The sequence below is a fragment of the Spea bombifrons genome, chromosome 3, assembly GCF_027358695.1.
Source record: "Spea bombifrons isolate aSpeBom1 chromosome 3, aSpeBom1.2.pri, whole genome shotgun sequence".
Lineage (NCBI taxonomy): Eukaryota > Metazoa > Chordata > Amphibia > Anura > Pelobatidae > Spea > Spea bombifrons.
Window position 1 is genome coordinate 87130384 of NC_071089.1, and position 21525 is coordinate 87151908.

Below are 21525 nucleotides of genomic sequence, written 5' to 3' on the forward strand. Positions count from 1 at the left end.
AGTGATAAGACTACAAGGATAGACTTCAACACAATAATCATCCTCTGCTACCCTATTTTACCATACTAGTGGGTAATGGTCTGTTAGTACAAGTGATACAGCTCCGATTTAGATAGAGCAGCCGTTTCTTGAGGGACCACAGCAGACCTACAAAAATTGTTTGCTGAAATCAGTGGGAGCTTAAACTGGGGCAATACATGCATAGCCAACCAGGTTATTGTGAGTTTTTTTTTTTGTTCACGTTATAGGTCATATTAAAAGTTGGAAAAAGTTCTGACAATTTATCTTTTTCTCATTCTTTAAAATCACAAGAACCTGGCGTTTTCACAGGGGTGTGTAGACTGTTTATATCCACTGTATCTGGCGGGAGTGTCATCCTTATCTCTTAGATGTGTCCAGCATCTGACCTGATGAATGATGGCATGCATTCCATATGTGTTCCAGGTGTTCTCAGGTATTTATTATCAGGGCTTCTTACATTTTGGGATTTTTCATTCGCTTTTTGACCTGTGAACCACTGGATACTAGCTTATTTTACAGCTATTTACGTCTAGTTTATGTCTACTGGATCTGCTGGGCCACTCTGAAAGTAAGTTTTAAAAAACAAAAAGTTGGGGTGGAAGGGGACCCATATTCAAAGGGGGGGGGGGGTGCCTTGGGACAACAATTAAATACAAAAAGGGGGTGGCTGGGGGTATAAGTACACAACAGGGTGGTTGGGGCATCACATAAATCAATACACATGGGTACATTACATGCATAATGCACAGAGGGGACCAGCTGGAGGCACAAATACACTGGGGTGTGAGGGGAATACATTAAAACGAAAGGGGCCCCTGGCTGGGGCATTAATATATAAGGGGGAAACACACAAACAAGAAACAAGTGTGGGAAGCATTTTTTATACTTTGTATAGATTAACCTGTACTGATGCGGGTGTCGGTGTGGCCGAGCCTGTCCTGGCATTTATGCTTGGGTGTCCGTGTGGCACAGCCTGTCCTGGTGTGTGATTATTAGCTTTTATTTGTATAGCGCCAACAAACTACGCAGGGCTTTATACAATACATTCAAGAGGTATGACAAGACGAGAATTGACAGACTAAGACAAACCGACACATTAGGTGGAGAAAGCCCTGCTCGCAAAGTATGTGTTTTGGTGTCGATGTGGCAGAGCCCGTCCTGGTGTGTGTGTGTGTGTGTGTGTGTGTGTGTGTCGGTGTGGCAGAGCCTGCCCTGGTGTGTGTGTGTGTCGGTGTGGCAGAGCCTGCCCTGGTGTGTATATGGTCATCTCTTTCCATGGCAGTTTACTTACTGGAGGGATAATCTGAACTATCCCTCCAGCCGTACTTATTCAGAGATAAAATGCTTTCCTGCATTTGTAGTCACTTCAGAGGACAACACTTTCTACACCCAGAAATCAGTGCGAGGGAAAAGTAAAGATTTAGTGTTATTTACTCTATGATGACTTTTTTTAGTGTACTGATGAACTCCCAACACCATCACATTACATCAATATGCGTTAGAAAATCAGGAAAAGATGGGCATGGATGGTGGGCTGATTCGGTGGAGCAACTGACCACTTGACTAGACTTGCTTCCCAGGTTTAAAGGCTGCCAGCCCTCCGCTGGGCACAATGAAAAATTGACACCTGCCTGCTATACAATCAATTACTCCGGGCTTGTCGCAGCTGCCCGACTACTGTAAAACTCATGTGCGCATCGTGCAGCAGACGGGTCACGGTAACGCATGGGAAGGCTGTATGTTCTTTAACCCCTTAAGGACAATAGGGGTTTTTACTCGTAGTATATTGTGGGACAATGGCTATTTTAACATTTTTCGGTGTTCCTGTTTAGCTGTGATTTTCTTCTTTCTCATTTCGTGCTCCCACACATATTATATATTGTTTTTTTCAGGACAAACAGGGCTTTCTTTAGATACCATTAATTTTATCATATCATCTAATTTACTATAAAAAAAATGATAAAATATGGGGATTTTTTGTTAAAAAATTACTTTTTCTCACTTTTTAAAACAAAAAACTTTTACTCATCTGCAAAAACGAATGAAAAAACCTGCTAAATAGATTCTACTATTTGTCCTGAGTTTAGAAATACCCAATGTTTTTATGTTTTTTTGCTTTTTTCTGCACGTTATGGGGCAATAAGTACAGGTAGCGTTTTGCCATTTCAAAACCTTTTTTTCCAAATCTGGTAATTCTTCCCCCCATGTGCCATTTCGGGTATCTTTGAAGCCGACTAATGCAATTTACCCCATCAAGTCATATATTTTTAAAAACTAGACACCCCAAGGTATTTCACATGCTGGTAATTTAACCCTTTCCATGCACTAATTTTACCACCAGCCTTTGTGAAACTTTATGGTAGTACATTTTTTTGTATTTTTTTCACACACGTTGTACTTCAGGTATAAATCTATCGCTCCTGGTATATGCCACTGTCAAACAACACCCCAATATGTGTTCAGTAACATCTCCTGAGCGCAGTGATACCCCACATGCATGGGTTTGTTGGGTTATTTGGGAGGTAAAAGGCCGCCTTTGTGAGGTGTGTATTTTTTGGCCATTTAGACATCTGATCCTACTGCCCCCATGTCCCATATTTGGGACACCTTTGAACCCGGCCAATTCAATTTATCCCATCCACTCATGCATTTTTTAATACGAGACACCCTATGGGCATTTGTAATGCCAATATTTTAACTCTTTCCATGCTGGAATTTTTGTAAAGATAAAGAATTTTAGGACTTGCTTATTCATTTTTTTTTTTTTTTTGGTCACAGTGGGGATTTTTATATGTTACCATATTATTTTTATTTTTTTTTAAAAAAAAATTTAAATTTTTTTTTTTTAATTTTTTTTTTTTTTTTTTTTTTTTTTTACTAATCACTCATTCGTGAGCTGGGCTCCATTTACCTTGCATGGTTGGATGCAGTACCTGCATTCAACCTGCAGGAGGAGCTCGAGAGTTCACAAGAGGGTCTGGATAGACCCTCTATGAACTCAAATCTATTGTTGATGCCATCCTGTGAATGACGGCAACGTCATTTACAGGATGGCACTTGTGGTTGCTCTTCGGAGCAATCACAAGGCGATCGGGGGTCGGGGGGTAGTGTTGCTGATATGCCTCGATATCGAGGCATGTCAGTAACACCGTTTATGCTTAGGAAGCGATTCAGATCGCTTCCTAAGCTGTTTTAGCCGGGCGCCGCCGCGATCTTTGATGATCGGTGCGGCGGCGGTAATTTTTCTTCCGGGGAGGGCTGCCGAGGGCTGCCCTCCCCGGATCCACGGTCAGCCTCACTTGGGAGGCTTCCGTGGATGCTGCAAAGCCGCCGATCGCGGCGAAAACGCCGCGATCGCGGCAATGCAGCTATTTAACGGCAGCCCGTACATGTACGGGCATTGTCGTTAACCCGTTGCACGGCAACCCCGTACATGTACGGGGATTGTCGTTAAGGGGATAAAGTTTTCCACACTGAATGTTTTTTTTCTGTTTGGCGGCAACCGGGAGGACAGGCAGCCAGAGGAGTAGCTTTACTTTACAAGTTTTGTATTTAAACACAGCCAGGTATGGATTGCTGTGGAGTATTATAAATATATTAATACATATATTAATAATAGAAGTAAAATGCACAAGAAATGTAACGCACTTGAATCATACCCAAAACACCCGCCCCCGGTCCGTGGAAAAACCTTCCACAAAACCGGCCCCTGGTGCAAAAAAAAGGTTTGGGACCACTGCTCTAGAGGAAGAGTAGTATGCTTTGTCAAGCAAGCTATAGCCACATCCATCTTCGGTGGGGAATTTAAGTAATCCTCTTGCCCCTTCTACAATAGAAAGTGTCAACCATTTTTCTTTTCAGAAATTGGAGTTTTATGGAGTCTGAAACAATCCATACAAGACCCTTGACAACTTTAACTCTGGCATTTCCTCAACAGACAAGTCTCATATAAGAGCAGCAGCCAGTATTCAAACAACCTGGTCAAAATACACGCACAAAAAACAAAAAGCCGCTGCAGCACAGCTTTCTGAAATACCCGATGTTTCCTGCATTTCCATATTTGACATTAGTACTTAACAGCCACAACATGACCTTAATCCGTACATGTCCACAATAAATGTTTTGTTCCATGTTGCAGAGCCACATCGTGGCCATTTCCCCTGCTAGACTGCAAAGATGGAGCCCGGTATCAAGAGCTGAAGTACATTGCTTAACCTTTTAAAAATAACCTCTGTGCGGTATGTTTACTAATCAGCAAAAAAGTAAAAGGGATGACGGGAATATTACTCATTTGTAAGGCTGCCACATGGAGACTAAGAAAAGCTGCTTGCTTTTAGAAGTGAATGATTAAATGTTAATATGCTGCCTACACATTTACAGCAAAATGCAGTAGCTGTAATGTTTTCATGTGGATCTTACAGAATTTGAACATCTAACAAATTCTGCATTAAAAATATTAACAGAAGTGGACTACGAACTACTAAAACGTAAAATACAAGCTGCTGCGGAACCGGTCCTAGATGGCATTAAAGAAAAACAGCAGTGGAAAGCAACTGCTGCATTTCATCACTGAGGTATGTGCATCCATATGATAAATGCTGGGTTCACTAACAATTAACACATACCATGTATTGTGAAAGGCAACAGGAGGCAAGAGTAATGACAGAAGTGAATAAGAAGCAGACAAGATATGCTTGAAAGTACGTGCTGGAAAGATGTTTATTTGATGGATTTCTGTCCAGTTTTCTTCAGCACCCAACACATTTGGCCAACATCAGCAGGTTCAAATTGAGTTTCAGAAGACTTGATGCTCAATGAAAATTAAATGGAACTTTTTATAATACAAGAATTAAACCACTTGTCAACACCTACTTTAGTCTTTATCTTTTGTAATCAAACTGGATAGGTGAATTACCTTTCATTTACATACGTTCACACGTTAACCTCTCCACTGCTGGAGGCATAAACAATGGAGGTGTTAATAGCTTTCATACCTCCCCCAGGAAACTAGGCTGATAATCAAAGATGGAAGATCAAACTTTATTTTTTGTTTGCTTTTTTCTATTTTGATTTTTTTTGTTTTTAACTACCTGCATACAAAAAAAAAAACAAAAAAAACATATTGCACATCAAACAACCAAAACAAAAATAAAAAATACCACACTAAGGACTAACATATGCAGTTTATACAGAATAAACATTCTGGAAATTGATCTTTCAGTAGTTAGGATTATGTCTTTTGTGGACACTATGTTCGATTTAGTGTTTATAGCTAAGTTTGATTTTTAAATACTGTACAGTTTAATAAATAAACCAAACAAAGCTCCAATGCAGAACAGTCACTGCCAATATCACTGCAGATTAATATTTGTGGGTGTGTTCCAGTGGTCTGCAGTTTCATCCATACATTTTTTTTTCATAAAAGGAAAAAAAAAATAAAAAAAAATAAACACGTATTAAAATGACCAGTTTCCAGACCCAATCAATGGAGAAGCTACAATTCAGTGCAAAATACTTCAGACTGCATTTTTTTTCTAGTTTTCCTCTTGTGCAGAAGTGGTTGCATATTATTAAAAATGTAACAAAAGCAGCTAATGCTTTTAGAATGAATATAATGCAGGATTCCGCCCACCCACCCCCCCATCAATGTCATAATTGAAACAAAGAAAAAGAAATCCTATAGCCAGCACATTTTCTTTTTTTTTTTCTTTTTTGTTTTAATGTTTTGTATACTATCTCAAGGCACATCTGATGATGTTTTTAGAACACAGTAGGTATCAACTTATGTTTAACGTGTCAGGATCCCTCCCCTTTCTTTATTCCAAATGGAGGAACTGAAAGTGTGGTGTAAAGACTGGCGATCCTTAATCTATCTTTGGCAAGCTTGTACAAGCACTATTGTAAAATGTAATGTAAAGGAACTGTAAACTAGGAACTTCCTTTTAGGACACCCCATTCAGTATGGCTTCTTGGTTACTTCCATCTTGACAGCTTTCAGAGTTTCTTTCTGGGGCTGTGGACTGTGACTTTGAAATTGTTTCACGAGAGGAACTTCTCGGGCCATTTATGACCTTTTCTGAACCATGTTCTTCAATGACATCCTTCACCTGAAATACAGAAACAAAGAGCCATGTAGTTTAAGTAAATTGTATACTGTAAGAGAAAATGTAATCCCACACCCTAACAATGTCTGACAGCTGCGGCGCATAGAAATAGTCACACAACTTCAACAGAAGTTGAGGCAGCTCGGAAAACTGTTCAACCCATTCACGTAACCACAACTCCACATCATGTAGGATACATTCAGGTAGCACAAAGTACTACATACAGAAGTACACATTGGTCTAATAAAGTCTTCTTTATATTGCCACAAAGTGTTCAGTCCTATATAACCAAATTTATTAGTCAGGGTTAATAAGAAAAAGGTAACAAGGACTGATTTGTAAGAGAATCTCATTTGTAAAAGCATATTGTAAATTATGCATATAAGCAATGCCAATCTAAATTCTTAGCAAGAAGTAGAATATTTTAACCCCTTAAGGACTGGGCTGGTTTATTTTTGTACCCTTGTGACCAAGGCCATTAACATTTTTGCGGTGCTCGTGTTTAGCTGTAATTTTCTTCTCTCGTTTAGTGTACCCACGCAAGTTATATATTGTCGCCCCCGCCCCCCGAACAAGGTCTTTCTTCAAATATTTTTTTTTTATCATATCTACATTTTTAGACTTTTACATTTTAATGTAACTGGATGGTCCCCTTGATGGTGAAATCACTGCATAATTGTTAGATGGTTTTATTACCAAACTATTTAAAAAAAATATTCGTTCTTTTGCTAATCGCATTGTGATAAGAAAGCTGGGCCCCACTAAATTGCATGGTTGAATGCAGTAATGCACTCTTCATTTTTAATTGGCGCCGCCATTTTGCGAGGCAACATCTCTCGCAGTGGCAATTGAGACCACTGTCCGAAGCGGCCACAGTGCATCCTGGGGTGGGTTTTCGGTGTCATTGTATGCCTTGCTACTGAGGAGTTTGAGTGACACTCTTAAATCCGGCCTCTGCCGCCATATAGTACGAGGCCCCTGCAGTAAATTTCGGGGTGTTGCCGATTGCCTCTACATTGGTGGTATTACAGCAACACCGTTTAAGCGAAGAAAGCAATCTCAGATTGCCAAGCATGTCATTTGTTGTAACTTGTTAATCTGTTGAGGATAGCCATGTTGAATTGTATAAGAACTCACCTTTTCTTTTTTACCTTTAGCCTGGGTTTCTTTAGGTAGGTTTCTCTGCCGGCTCTGAGATTCTGCTCTTGAGATGTAGTCTGCCACTGTAACTGTTATGGAAAAGGATTCTATTTTAGATTACAAAAACAAAACAAGTGTGTACACTGAAGCAAATTTCAGTTCTCTGAGAAATGATTGAAATGTAAGACATACATGAACAAACCAGGTAGAAAATGATTGAAACCACAATCCAATAAACTCCCTTCCCTTCCGTCGCTAGTCAAATTAGTATGTAGTCACACTAAACCAAATCAGTGTTACAAATAAGCAGCACATTTTTTCACTCCATTTATCTCAGTGATTATAAATATTTTAGTAACTAGGTAAAAAGTCACATTATACATTCCAACCTTTCACAAAAGCGTTTAAATGCACAGTCTGTAAATCAAAGCGGCGCACTACCATGCATATTTTAGTATATTGCGGGTAGCTCCACCCACTTCCGTTACCTGGCTGTCTATCTTCTGCCTGACCCCTGAAGCGACGCCTGCGGCTACGATTGCGTCGCTGGGGTTTTTGTTCACTATCATCTGCAACAGTAAAGTGCATCAAAAACTTAACTACTCTGAGAGAAATACAAGTTTACATATTTGCATAAAACGACAGCAGCCGATAAAGCAGATGAACGTTTCTGACTTTAGCCGATAAATTAAAAGATATCACCTGCGGCACTCAATATGCAAACCCTCTCCTTCGAAAGCAATTTCAAAACTATTTTCCAAAAGCAGGCAGAAAATACAGCAGAGCATATTTTGGGGAAAATGAAAGGATTTTTCCATATCTTTTTATGGCAAAACATTTGTAACAACTTAATATTTGGGATTTGCATTAAATGCTAAATGCTGGGGGAGGAGACAACCTGAAGTACCTAAGCCATTCTCGTTAACAGACGCATTGTCAGATTCTGTCATTCCATCCATTAGAGAAGCATCTTCATCAGTTCTCCTCCTACGTGATCGCCTGCGGCGGTTAGTACTGTGGTGGGACTCGCTTGCATCAGTATCGACTGTCTGATCAGATTCTGTGTTATCGAGTAAACTGTAAGGGTTACTGTCTGGATCCTTAAGCACTGAGGAGAAAGAAAGCAAGAACAAAATAATAAATAACGCTATACGCTATTTTTTTTAAAAAAAAAATAATTTCTAAGATTTTCACACTGGTTTCTCAAAGTATACAGGTTATGGTATATAAATCACCAACATAAGACTATTAAATCATATTTATGCAAGCCGCTAGGGAAGCTAAAAACTTTTTTTGTAATAACTACAAAATTTTAACTGCACCCCAGTCTTTTATTACCTTTATGGTAAAACGACCTGAAATGATTGGCCTTAAATGTTATCTCCCATACACATTTACGTAAAAAATGTTTACTGTAAAACAAAAAGTAATCTAAAAATAAGCCAGAAATTAACACCTAAGTAAAGCTTTCTAATAGTTGTAGGCCTTTCAATACTGCTACACTTTGTAAAGTTGATGCTGTTATGTAACATTTTTGTCTGATCTTCCAGTTTTAGATCCAACCTTATCCTTTGAAATAGACTTTCCTTTTGCACTTTGCAGGGAAAAATTATTTCAGTCGTTAAATGGGATATCCTATGAAAAAAAAAAATTTCTTTGAGCACTAGATACAGTGCTGTATGCAGTCATTTAAGAAACATTTAGTTTTTCATCACCATTACTATATTTTTGGTGACATTCTCTGCATTCACTACTCTTACTCTATAGACGTCAGCAAGCCTGAGGTTCCGGCTGGGTTAACCCCTTTATTGGAAGGGACTAGGATACCTTCTCCCCCTTAGAGGCCAGGCCTATTTTCATTGTTTTAGTATGTGCACAAATTTTTTTTTTTTATATTTTATTTTATTTACCAGAGCTGATTGAAGACTTGCCACCTCTGGACCCTCCTCGACCTCGGCCAGCAGATCCGCTACGTCCTCTTCCAACAGGACGCCTTCTGCTATCCCTCTGCTGACGGTTTTCACGATCATCTTCACCAGCCAGGGACCAGTCGCTAAGCTCATCTTTTCTTTCAGATTCAGTCTCCGAAGCATTTGAAAGTTCAGAATTCGTACCTGGGACACAAAAAGTAAAAGGTAACAAGAACCAAGTTTGATGAATATCAATTCCTGTTTAGTCATCTTATGTGCACACAGACCTTTTGTAAAAAAAAAAAAAAAAAAAAAAAAAAAAACGCATGTAATAAATAACACCCATAAATAAGAGGTAGTGACACTTACCATACCCAGATGTATAATTTGGCCGTCTGCCCCGGCCTCTCCCACTGTATGATCTGCTTCCTCGGACAGATGAAGCTGTGCTTTCATCAGTTGCATAACCTTTCTCTTTCTCTGTTCCACGGCTTGAAGATGGTCTGAACCCCATGCCAATTTGACGAAGTTGTTCATCAATCTGAAGTCTTTCCATTCTAAGTTGCTCTACCTCCTGTTTTACGGAAGGGGGGAAAAATATTCTAATTGCATGATTACCACCATCACCAATGTAATTCCTACCACCAACTTTTGGAGGGATAGACAGGACATGACATGGTTTGTTACTTACTTTTAGGTAGGCAATGTGGTACTCTAGAAGAACCTGGACATTGCCAATGCTTTCCTTGGTGCCCACAAAGACAAAAGGAACCATACCCTGTGTGGAGATAACCTTCCGATTAGCAAATCAAACAGGTCCAATTAACATTCTACCAGGTAAAATGGGTCTTACAATGTAAAAAGACATCTGAAATACTTTTGATATTTTATGATGAACTTCCAGGTCATAACACATTCCTGCTGTACAAAGTAATCAGTATTGAGACCATAGTATTTAATTACTCAGGATTGAGAGAATAAGCTATTTAAATACATTCACAGTTGAAAGTTAAACATAAAGTCAACATTTCAATACTAACCTATACTAATTAGCCTCCAACAGAAGAGATAATGGCCCTGCACAATGTACCATTTAAATAGGGAGACTTCAAGCTCTACAGGCAATATCTACAATTCAACCCATATAACCCACTATGTATCATACAGGGCAACTGTGTTGGTCCTTGAAAGCCTTCTCAACTACGAGTCTCAGTTTAGTGAATACATATTAAAAGGTGTAAACAAATCGTATGCTCAAAAAGCACCACCAGTAATCTAGACATACTACCGCCATTTACATAATTCATGCAATATGTGCTTTGAAAACATTTGCTTTCAACTGCATTTATTGCACTAATGTCCAACTAGAAGCATTCATTGGTAAGAGAACCACACAAACTCTGGAACTATTACAGTCCCTTCTCCAACATGATGCACATCATATATAATAAGTAGCAGCCAAATGCAAGCTGAACATAATTCACAGGAAGCCTTTAGATTGAGCTGTAGCTCATCAGGTACTACTTTAGAATTCAGATCTATAGCTTTCGCTACATAAATACTTCTAGAACAATGTACTTAATCAAAAGCTTCAACATAAATGTTTATAGAAAAGCATTCTATAAAAGGTAGACAGAACAGCGTACACCAAATCATGTCGCTAATCTATTAAGGAGGCAAATACTTACATCTTCTCTGGGTAACTTTGTTTCATTGTCTCCTTCAATCCGCACCCTAACCACTCCAGACTTATCCACTATTTCTTGAATTACTTTTCCGTTTTTACCAATGACTTTTCCTGAAGATTCAAAGCAAATACAATAATTAGTAAATTGGAACACCACATGGTTTCATTTTGAGCAAGCTAGTAGCCACCAGAGAAATCTTACCAACTAGGTTTCTGGGGACTTGAATGAAATCTTCGACAAATTCTAAGTAACTCCTGGCTTTCTTAACTGCCTCAGCACTCTGTAAAAGGAAGAAAAATTGCTTATGTTAAATATTTGATATTGCCATTAGAAAACAGAGGGGGGAAAAAAACCTTTGTAAAAATAAAAATTTAAAGTTTGTTATCATCTACAAAGTTATAACTCAGCAAGCTTCATACATTATTGGGGTCTTCCAAAAATCTGCAATGCTCCAGGAGTGCACTAAAAAGGGATCTTTTTAACAGCAGGCAGTATGACTCTTTGCAACCAGGAGCAAAATGATCATCTTCATGACACAGGGCATAGGCAAGTTTATAAAGCTTGTGCTGCTTGGCATAAATCTCGGGAGTTGGGTTGCCCCACCTGCTAAAATGTTAGTGTTCGAAGTTAGTGCTTCAAAAGTGTCAGCCTATCCTTTAAACGCTCTGGTATGCTTTTAAATTATAAAGTGCATCTAGCACCCATATGGAACATTTGTGCTTTGATCTAGGCAAAAATAAAAAGGCATAAAGCTGTGAATTCACCACAATCTCCCGTTTAGTTAGACAACATAAAACCAGTGACCTGCAAATTCAATCCACGCTGACGTTTTTTTGGTAGTAAAATAAGCTTCATATAAAAACTCACTTCGCCGTAGATTCGAAACGTTCCACTGTCTTCATCCAGCTCAATAGCTGTAATACCAGGAACTTTTCTGGCTTGCTGGATGTTACTTCCATGAGTCCCTATGGCCAGGCCCATTAAATCCTCTCGAACGATGAATTCCTCATGAAATGCTGCTGCAAGCTGCTTTGTACACTGTGTAGAAAAACATTTGCAATCATTTTTTCTACACCAGTCCTGGAGATACTGCAATATCAGGTCAATGCTTGCAGTGGACACAGGAAGCTCTTCTTCCCTCTCCCAGTTCCAAAAATTACATTTAATATATGGTCCCGAGATAGGGGACGTATGAAATATTAAACTGATAAGATACTACACTTCGTCTTAGTCAAAAAGCCAAGAAACGCAATATTCATTTTTAAAAATGCTGGTCATCTCCGGTCAAAGTAAATAAAGCTCCCGAGATCTACCCAACTTTTATTTTTGTCTGTGCACTCATTCAAACATTAGATACCACTAATATGTTAGCACACATTTTAACTCACTTCTAAATGCTTGGTGGCTTCTTCATTTCTTGACATAAGCATTAGTTTAGTTCGAATGCTGCGCAAGTGCATGTCGCTCAGTATGTTTACTCTCTTCACAGTTGCTTCACTTGCAGACTACAAAGTGGTGGGGAAAAAAGATCAATTAGCATTGGTTGTAGTTAATAAATCATGGGAGATTACATTGTTTTTTTAAGTATATGCATTGTCACATATGCATCATAGCAGCTTTATGTCCTGGCTGATGTTGACAAAACAGTTTCACTTCGACTATTCCTTCACCTACGCGATCACAAGAAAATGACATTCAAAGTGTAGGACGTGTCAGAGCAGAAGCAATAGGACAAACCCAAGAAATTATCCTTACCAATATCATTAACTGATTAGACTCTGTGTGAAAATAAACTCTGCAGGCGCCTACTGCCTTCTTGAACTCTTTATGCACATTTTCGCTCCCACACCTACATAAAAGAAAAAGTTAAACAAAATCGCATTAATAGGGAACAACATTGTAGAAGGATAATTAATTAGACAGCTATTCATTTTATGAAATTTTCTGTAAAGGGCAAATCTGCAATCCTAAGATGTCTAGAAGTAGATAACTGGTCAAGGATATTTAATATAAGAAATAGGTCCTAGAGTCTCATTGTTGCTTTGTTTTAATACCTTGAAAAGGGTTGGGCGCCTTGGAAAACAATGTGGGGGATGTGAATAAAAATCTGCTCTAGAAAAGATTCTAGTTTTTGGTTTCAAATTCTATGTGTGTGTGATAGGCCACATTATACAATTGTAATTAAAGACAAGGCAGTTTATGGTATTTCCACAAAGATGCTAAAATGGGAGGGAGTGAAATAAGATGATAAATTCAGTAAAAACAAAATCTTTGTTAACCCTGTTTGGTAGAATCTAGTGGGACCCCAAGAAGACCACCGCTTATAAGTGAAGACAAGCGTGGATCATAATGTAATGTATGCAAAGCAATACAGCCTGCATGAGCTTTTTCTTTTTACATTTGAAAGCAGAACTTTTTCCAGTTTTAATCAGTTGCTTTATCAATAAGGGTAAGTAATATGGTTACAAACACACGTTTGAACAATCATCTTACTGAAAGACCGGAAGATAAATGGACCGGTCTCCCAGCAGAAGTGATTCAAGCTAATACAATGCATGGAAAAGGCATAAAGTTATCCTGAGTCCAAAAAAAAAATAGGTCTGAACTGTTCAATAAATGTCACAGCTAGCTAAAATAGCACACAGTTATATGCCAAATTAAACTTACATGAAACATGATGTAAATCTTTGGAACAAGTCTTTAAAATAAAAAACCACCAAAAACAACTCACGCTTCTCTTAAATCCTCGGGAACATCCACCGTGCATTTAAAGAAAGAATTCTTTGTTACAGGTTTATTCTGGTTTACAGGTCGAAGTCGCTCAAATGTGACTATTTCGTTGTACGTAGCATCACAAGCAGCATACTCAATAACATAAAACTAAAGGAATAAATCATAAATGCACACAATCAGTACCGGAAACAGACGTATAGCATTAAAGCCTTAACATCAAAGTTTACAACGCAAACGTTGGCAGCAAATGGGGGGGGCGTCGGGGACTGTTACATATTAAAGGCTGTACTGAATTGTTTTCATACCTCTCCTTTCATCATTCGGACCTTTGCAAGCCACCATCCACACGGTTCTTGGTCATTAGCTCTGGAGTACACCTAGAAGGGAAAATATTTTGTTATTTTGAACTATTAGACAATCAAAAATTAAATATCACTCTTCAAATGCTGCATTTTATTTGATGACCGTTTACCAGTTTTTACTTGGAGGTTACACAGCTTCACTGAAGTAACCTGACAATCATGTGCAAAAATAGAGCTTTAGAAGACTTTTACTGGACAAAGCGCATTCTGCTACAATTTAGACTGATAAAATAAAGTCTCTTGTGAGAGTCAGGAACAAAATACCATATGTATTATATACACAATATCGACAAAAGTATTGGGACACACCTCTCAAATATTGAATTTGGGCATTTCCACCAGACCCATTGTGACAGGTGTATAAAATGAAGCACCTAGCCATGTAGTCTGCATTTACAAACATTTGTGGAAAAAAAATGGGTCGTTCAGAAGACTGCCGTACATTCAAGGGTGATGCTGTGATCCCTGCCAGATATTCCACAGTCAACTAAGTGGTTTTATTGGAAAGCGGAAGCGATTAAGAACAGCAGCCACGAAGCGGAAAACCACGTAAAGTCACAGACCAGGGTCGCTGAGTGCTGAGGGGCATGGTGCATAAAAGTCACCAACACTCTGCTCAAAACTAGCGCAATGACACACACATACACACATACATATATTACAAAAAACTATAAAAATCCCTCCTTTCCTAAAACAAGAAAAAAGAAAAAAAATACAATAACTTACTTCAACTTCATCTCCCTCTGTTATTTCCTTCTTTATGTCAGGTAAGGGGGGCATTCGGACCTCATGGAATGGTACCTGACGTTCTGGCTGCCAGCTAATGATTAAGAACAAAATGTGAATCAGTAAATGCTTAATTTTAAGCCCACATTAAATAACATAACAGGCAATGCGTACTTGTTTTCAAAAACAACCGTGAGCGAATCTTCATGGACATCTTTGATGAATCCCTAAAAGGAAAAATAAAATGTTTTGAAAAATTTTGAAAAACCAAGACAAAGAAGAGTTTAGAATTACAAGAATGAAACAGGAATTGTGTTAGGACAGGGCTAGCAGCTCTCATGATCCCCAGCTATGTAAGCAGGGAAATACTATCTTAGCAATATCAAACAGCTGCAGAGCTACCCGTTTACCTATGTAAGCGACAGCCCTAGAAGTTAGTCCTCGCACTTGCAAATGAATGGGCTTCACCCACTTGCCAAGGTGCTATACACATCGCCAGGGAGCTCCAGCACTGGCTCACAAAAGATCTGTATGGGGATGGAAATAGTGCATTTTCCTGCATCATATAACCATAAGTGGTGCAAAAATAGCACCACGGAAGGGACAGTGTGCTGCAGCTTCTTCTAAACAAGAGCCTTTTTCCCCCTATAGGTCAAATAATGCATATAAAAGTACTTACATAGTACTTTAATATGCATTAGTCATTGGTAGGTCTGCATTGGATATTACACAATACTTTTAATGTACAACAAAGTAAATTGAACCTGCAACTTTCCAGCAAACTGTACTGCCAACTCTTCAAAGAGTAGAATGATGCATTTATCTCATAGCATTATGAAGCAGAGCCATAGATATATTTACCAAAAAACAATATAAAGGGCCTGAAAGAAATCTAATTTGTGAGTCTTGTGCATACCCCTGTAATTCATAGTAAATGACTAATAAACAGATCTGAATAACCTAATAAAAGCTCTCCACTTGTCATTGGTTTTTAAATGGCTTGAGTTGATGTTTTTATAACCAGTTTGCATAAAGCTTATGGTAGAAGCCATTGTCATGGATAAATTAGCACAGAAACTGCCGTTAGACAACACAAAGCACTATGTCTACATCAAGCCAGCCACTGATGACCCGACGAGATTGATTTTGTTACAGCTTAAACTCAATTCTAATGTTACAGCAAACAAGACAAACACAACTAAGTTAACCCCTTAAGGACAATGGGCGGGCCCTAAACCCATTGAATACAATGCATTTTGAGCCCATACATGTACAGGCTTTGTCATTAAGGGGTTAAACATGAATGGAAGACTGAGATAACTACAGTTTACTTTTACAAAAATAGAAGAGCTCCCAGTGTACATGAAGCACTGCATTGGCAACTACACCCAGTGATGTCTTCTTAGGTTAGGTTCCAGAATAAGTTGGTGAACGATGAAATAATTTTATATAGACAAATATATAACTATAAGACTTAAGGGTGTAATGGTCTGATTGCCAAGTGCCTTTTTGCACCCACATTAGAGGATAACACAGGGGTCAACAAATGTGGTTTGGATCTAGGAACCAGATTTTTCTCTTCTCCAATCATGTTTTTATTTTCGCCCGGGGTTTGTCGAGCCTTGACATACACTAACCTACATTTACACACACTAACACCATACAGCAGCAGACATGCTGAAATCTTATGCTCAAACACCTTACAGTAAAACACACACCTGCTAACATTCTTTGCTCATGTACACATATGCTAATACTATACACCGACTAACACGATATGCTGGCCACATATATTTAAAGGGACAGACAATATTTGTTCTCATAACAGAACTTATTACATTACACCACCGAACAAAAGTTTGAGATCACAGCCTTTTTTATGGAAAATAAGGAAATTTCAAGCTGCGCTAACATAACTGCAAAAGGGTTTTCTAATGATCAATTAGCATTTTGAACTTTAAGTCTGATCAGCCAACACATCATGCCAATGGAACACAGGAGTGATAAAAGGAAACTGTACGGCTATGAAGATATCTCAGTCATTTACAATGTTTACACTAAATTTCTGGCGTTATTTAATGGCTTTTCGTTCAAGAAACAAGGAAACTTTTGAATGGTAGAATAGCTAAGCAAAATGTCCAACATAAAGCACAAAGCATCAAAACAGATTATCAAGCTATTTTACTTGAGGGATAGCTGCGTCTCACATTATCATCTAAATTATCCATTCCAGTGGAAGCAGACCACTGTGTGCATCATATCTCATGAACCTAAACAAGGTGAGTTTTTCTCTGACCTTTTCAGTCAAGAACACCTTAAAGGGAATGGGTGCCAGTCTTCACAACACTACTCTCCTTAATGGTCTAAAAACTATGCTGCTTGAATTATTTGTACAGTGATAAACATGAGCCTTATAAATATAATTTAAAAAAGGGATTTGTCAACAGATGCTGCAGTTTTCTGGAGGCTGAAGTCAAACTGAAGGCAAACATGCCCCTTTTTAATCAATGGAATCCAGTGGAAAGGTATGAAGTCTTAAGTAAAACATTACTGCCACATCTCCGGCATGTAAATTCCAGGTGGTTGCAATAGAGGAGTAGTAATTTTTATTTTATTTTTTTTGGGGGGGGGGGTGTCATTACAAGAAAGCATTGCTGTTTTGGGTTCTTTTATAAAACTGTATCAAACATGCATTACCTAAAAGTTCAAAATAGGAATAAAGCGATCATATAGTTTTCACAATATCCAAACAGAAAGCCAGGACAGCTATTCTCACTGTTCCACAAAACGTGTTTCTAATAAAAAATCCAATATATATAATTATAGATGCAGTGCTCTACTACAAAACTTAATACCAGGGAAAAGAGAAAGGGTATGTATGTATGTATGTATATATATATATATATATATATATATATATATATATATATATATATATATATATATATATATATATATATATATATATATATATATATCTCTTGCTTCATTCATTCGATAACATTGACTCCAAGAAAATGCTAACCCACATTACTTCATTTGAACGTAAAATAAAATCTGAATGGAAAGTAAGAGATCTGTGGAATTTCTCTTACACTGGCTTGTTTGTGGCATCTCTAGATCATAAGCTCGTTGAGCATGGCCTTCCTCACCTGTTTCTCCAAGTCAAACCATTATGTTATATACTACTCGTAATGTCCTATCTAGCCATTATCCAGCTCTAAGGAATATGACAGCGCTATGTAAAACAATAACCGTAGCTGCAACCTCTTGTTTGGTTTTAAAGGTTAAAACGGAATAGGAGTCCAGAGAACAACCATAATCAGTTTCATATAAGTATAATTGAGTATAATTTATGAACGGTTTCAAATAACAGAGTGATGGCAGATCAGAACCATTCGGCCCATTCAGTCTGCCCAACCTCTGAATACTTTCCTTAGTCCCTAGCCTTATCCTATATCTAACTTATGTCTATCCCATGCTTACTTAAATGGCTTCACTGTATTAGCCAATACAGTTTAAAATGTGGCATACACATTGAAGCAGACACCCAACAAATGGTGTATGTTTCCCAAAACGACTGTTTTGTCAGCTGTACCTAAGCAGCTATAGTATTTCAAGCAGCAAATGTGCTTCTTACACCTGTGGCCATTCTTCATGAAGTCTGATATCTTATAACACTTGTTTTCCCCAACAACCTCAGCTGTAAAACCAGTTGCCTTTCATTTAAGGTTGTCATATGCTTTATTATTTCATTTATTGAAAGCCATGGTGGTTTGTTTTATATTTGGAAATCACATAGGTCCATGAATTCATTGAGGAAAACAATTACAGAAGAATGTCAAGATTATAATCTTGATAAACACAAAGTAAAAGAACTAGGGGGAAAACAGTAGTATCCATTTCTGTGCATGGGAGAGAATTTCTCACAAAAAAAACACACAAAATAAGGGAAATATACATTAAATTATGAAATTAAAAATTAAGGCAACAGTCGTTACAGCGCAACGTGAGAACACATTAACGTATTAAAAAGAAAGTTACTAGTTCACAAGCTCACCAAATATATCACCACACTAAGGAAAGCCTGGTTAAAAATAGAAAGGCTCCAGCATATTTCAAATAGCTGACAACGCGCCCGAGATTGATGAGCGACAAGGACAGCTGGAATACTTGCACAGAAAATCTCACCACCCTAACATGTTTTAGGTGACTTTCTGGTTACATTCACTGGGTAGTCTATTCTTAATCAGAGTATATGACCGCCTTATCGGAATTAATAGACAACGCAAATCGATCTGATTAGCAGTTTTCTAGACATACAAATGGCAATTATGTATTCACTGCCAAGAAGGGGTACCACTGCAAGAACTTCCAGCTTCCTGAGGTTATACTTTGCATTGCTACTTCTAGAATAAAATACTTGAGCCAAGCAGCCATGGTGGATCAACTCTGGTTTGAGAAAATTCACCATTGAATGAGCGAGGATTATTCAACTCTTTTACTCAACGGTTACACAGTTTGGGGATTTTGTTTATTATACACACACACATATGAAAGAAACCCTAAAACTCTGACAGCATTAACACCCAAGAGAGGAAGATACGGTTCTTCCTCTAACAATGAGGAACGCCTTAAAAAGCACTTCATATGATTTCAAATTCTGAAGCGTTAGCGTTCTAATCTTTAAATTTAGATGATTAGTCAATTAGCTTTGGAAACATTTAACACATCAAATTAAAATTAGATCTCTCCTTTTAAGCATCAGAATGACTGCCAGCCTTCTCATATGGAAGACAAGCTCTTTAAGCTCTTGATGATATTCGCTTTTTGTGTGGACTACAGATCAGAAAGTTTGAATGTGATCATTACAAATTATTAAGTTATTTCATGGGACTGCAGAATAATACACAAGGGGTAGACTACAAACTCTACAAATGACATTTTGAAAGTTTAAGAGCATACTGATCCCCAATAACTTTAAAGCTTGAGCTGTGCAAAGCATTTTACTTAAACTCCTAGTGAGCTTTCATCCCAACTGAGGACAGAGAATAAGCAAAATGTAAGAGAAGAACAGCTGCGTGGATTAGATCCAGAAAATGAGCAATACAAAAGCTGTAGATGGTAAATAGAAGGAAAAGAATTTAATTTAAATCAATATTTAATATAAAAATAGTCAGATATATTACAGGCTTAATGTAAAACGATGATTGCTCCTTAGGTTCAGGAAACAAACGCTTTGGGTCCCATAAGCCCTTATGTGATAACGCTTCAGAATTAGAGGTGATATCACACGGGGTTTAACACACCAGCATCGTAACTAAAAAGAAAATAAAGACTTTTAAACTAAGCAGTAAATAAGGTAGGGGGTCCATTTAGTAATCCATCATTGTGATTAATACATATCAGAGCCTGCCCTGCCTATGGCATGAACAAATCCTCTGATTCACAGCAGAGATCTGAGAAGATAGAGGTGCATACAAACTCTGGATTTTATCCAAGATCTCCTAACATGCCTCCTACGTTTGCCTTTACAGGCATATTATATGACGGCTACATGTATCAGCTCGTTCGCTACTTTTCACGATGCTGGTGTGTTAAACCCCGTGTGATATCACCTCTAATTCTGAAGCGTTATCACATGAGGGCTATCATCGTTTTCTGATCCCTTAACACGAACAATTAACCCTTTCCACAACCTTATCTAAATCAGAACTATACCAACAATCCGTTTGTTCGCTAACGATAACCCTGATTATCTGGATTTGGGCCTAATAAATAATAATGGAGCGTAAACCGATTTCGTAAGTAACAGGCCTAGGGTTCATCTATTAGACAGCCAACAACCCCACTATAATGTCCCTCTATTTGCCAGCCAAGCCGCGGCCTCCACCGTCCGCCATCCCCCGGGCCTGCTGTCCAGCCCAATCACTTCCCCGAGACGGCTCTGGCAATAAATCCCCCGTACTGGACCAGCAGCCTCCGGCTTTACTCCCCCAAGGTTCCCGCCCCCCACCGCATGCTACCTCAACCGCCCTATTACCTTGTAGAAAGCTCCGTTAGAGCCGCGCACTTCCACCGTCAGGTCCTCCATGTTGGAAACGCAAAGGCCGATGGGAAGGATTTCTAGAAAGTTTCTGCGTCACCCGAGTAGGGAGGAGGGAGTCTATGATGGGCGGGGGCGGAGAGGAAGGGGAGGGACAGGGAAGGCAAATGGAAAAGAAATAGGGAACGAGGTGTGCCTTCTACCACCCGCAAAACGAAGAAGTATAATCGGCAAATACGGCCCTGGGGACCATAAGATAGGGAAATCAAGTCTAGATGCTTGAATAAAGGGGTTTATAATGGTGGGTCGGGGAGAAAATAGAATTTTGGGTGCTGAAAAAGGTCAGGTGAACTGGGAGATAAGCCAAAGGTTGGGGGATGTTAGTGAATGAGGGGTGATGAGAGAAGGAGGAGGGTTGTGGGTAGGCCGGAGATGTGAAGTCTGAGGAGACAAAGTGGGCGGAGACTTTTTCCCATTAAGTACAAGGCATGTTTTTCTAAATATAGGTCCATGGCAGGTTAGCCCTAAATAGAACTACCCTACTATATAGCCTCATTCATTTGAGAAGCAGCCCCCCCCCCCTCGTAGGTGGGTTTAAAAAGCATTGTGGTTGTACAGAAACATGTATGTAAGATTCACATATGTTATGTACACATTATGTAAAGCCAAGCACTAGCCCACCCCTCTATTTTATTTATACATCCTTTTTTCCATGCTGAAACCACTTTGCCCTAATTACTGCTATAAAAGAGATTCTTCCAATGCCTTTTTCTTCTTTATCAATTACTCATACTA

At 38.6% G+C, this 21525-nt stretch overlaps 1 protein-coding gene, 1 long non-coding RNA gene and 1 other non-coding gene across 4 annotated transcripts; all 3 read right to left on the minus strand.

Annotated features, from left to right (window-relative positions):
* Window positions 1–4722: 4722 nt before the first annotated feature.
* FXR1 (FMR1 autosomal homolog 1) lies at window positions 4723–21112 on the minus strand. Of its 2 annotated transcripts, XM_053458670.1 has the most exons (17): window positions 20728–21112; window positions 14859–14911; window positions 14685–14778; window positions 13902–13973; window positions 13595–13743; window positions 12619–12712; window positions 12252–12368; window positions 11731–11901; window positions 11065–11143; window positions 10864–10973; window positions 9867–9953; window positions 9545–9749; window positions 9176–9379; window positions 8173–8373; window positions 7754–7834; window positions 7263–7354; window positions 4723–6128 (listed from the first exon to the last, which is right to left on the minus strand). In XM_053458670.1, the coding sequence occupies exons 1-17, from the start codon at window positions 20776–20778 to the stop codon at window positions 5964–5966; spliced, it is 2025 nt and encodes a 674-aa protein (XP_053314645.1). In that variant the 5' UTR covers window positions 20779–21112; the 3' UTR covers window positions 4723–5963. The 2 variants fall into 2 exon arrangements, with proteins under 2 accessions (XP_053314645.1, XP_053314646.1); XM_053458671.1 differs by lacking the exon at window positions 7754–7834 and having other exon boundaries at window positions 20728–21111.
* Window positions 6748–7056, minus strand: LOC128482776 (uncharacterized). The gene is made up of 2 exons (XR_008351016.1): window positions 6957–7056; window positions 6748–6918 (listed from the first exon to the last, which is right to left on the minus strand). It is a non-coding gene; the product is annotated as an uncharacterized LOC128482776 (long non-coding RNA).
* Window positions 11928–12114, minus strand: LOC128487846 (U2 spliceosomal RNA). Its single transcript, XR_008353304.1, has one exon. It is a non-coding gene; the product is annotated as a U2 spliceosomal RNA (small nuclear RNA).
* Window positions 21113–21525: the final 413 nt, after the last annotated feature.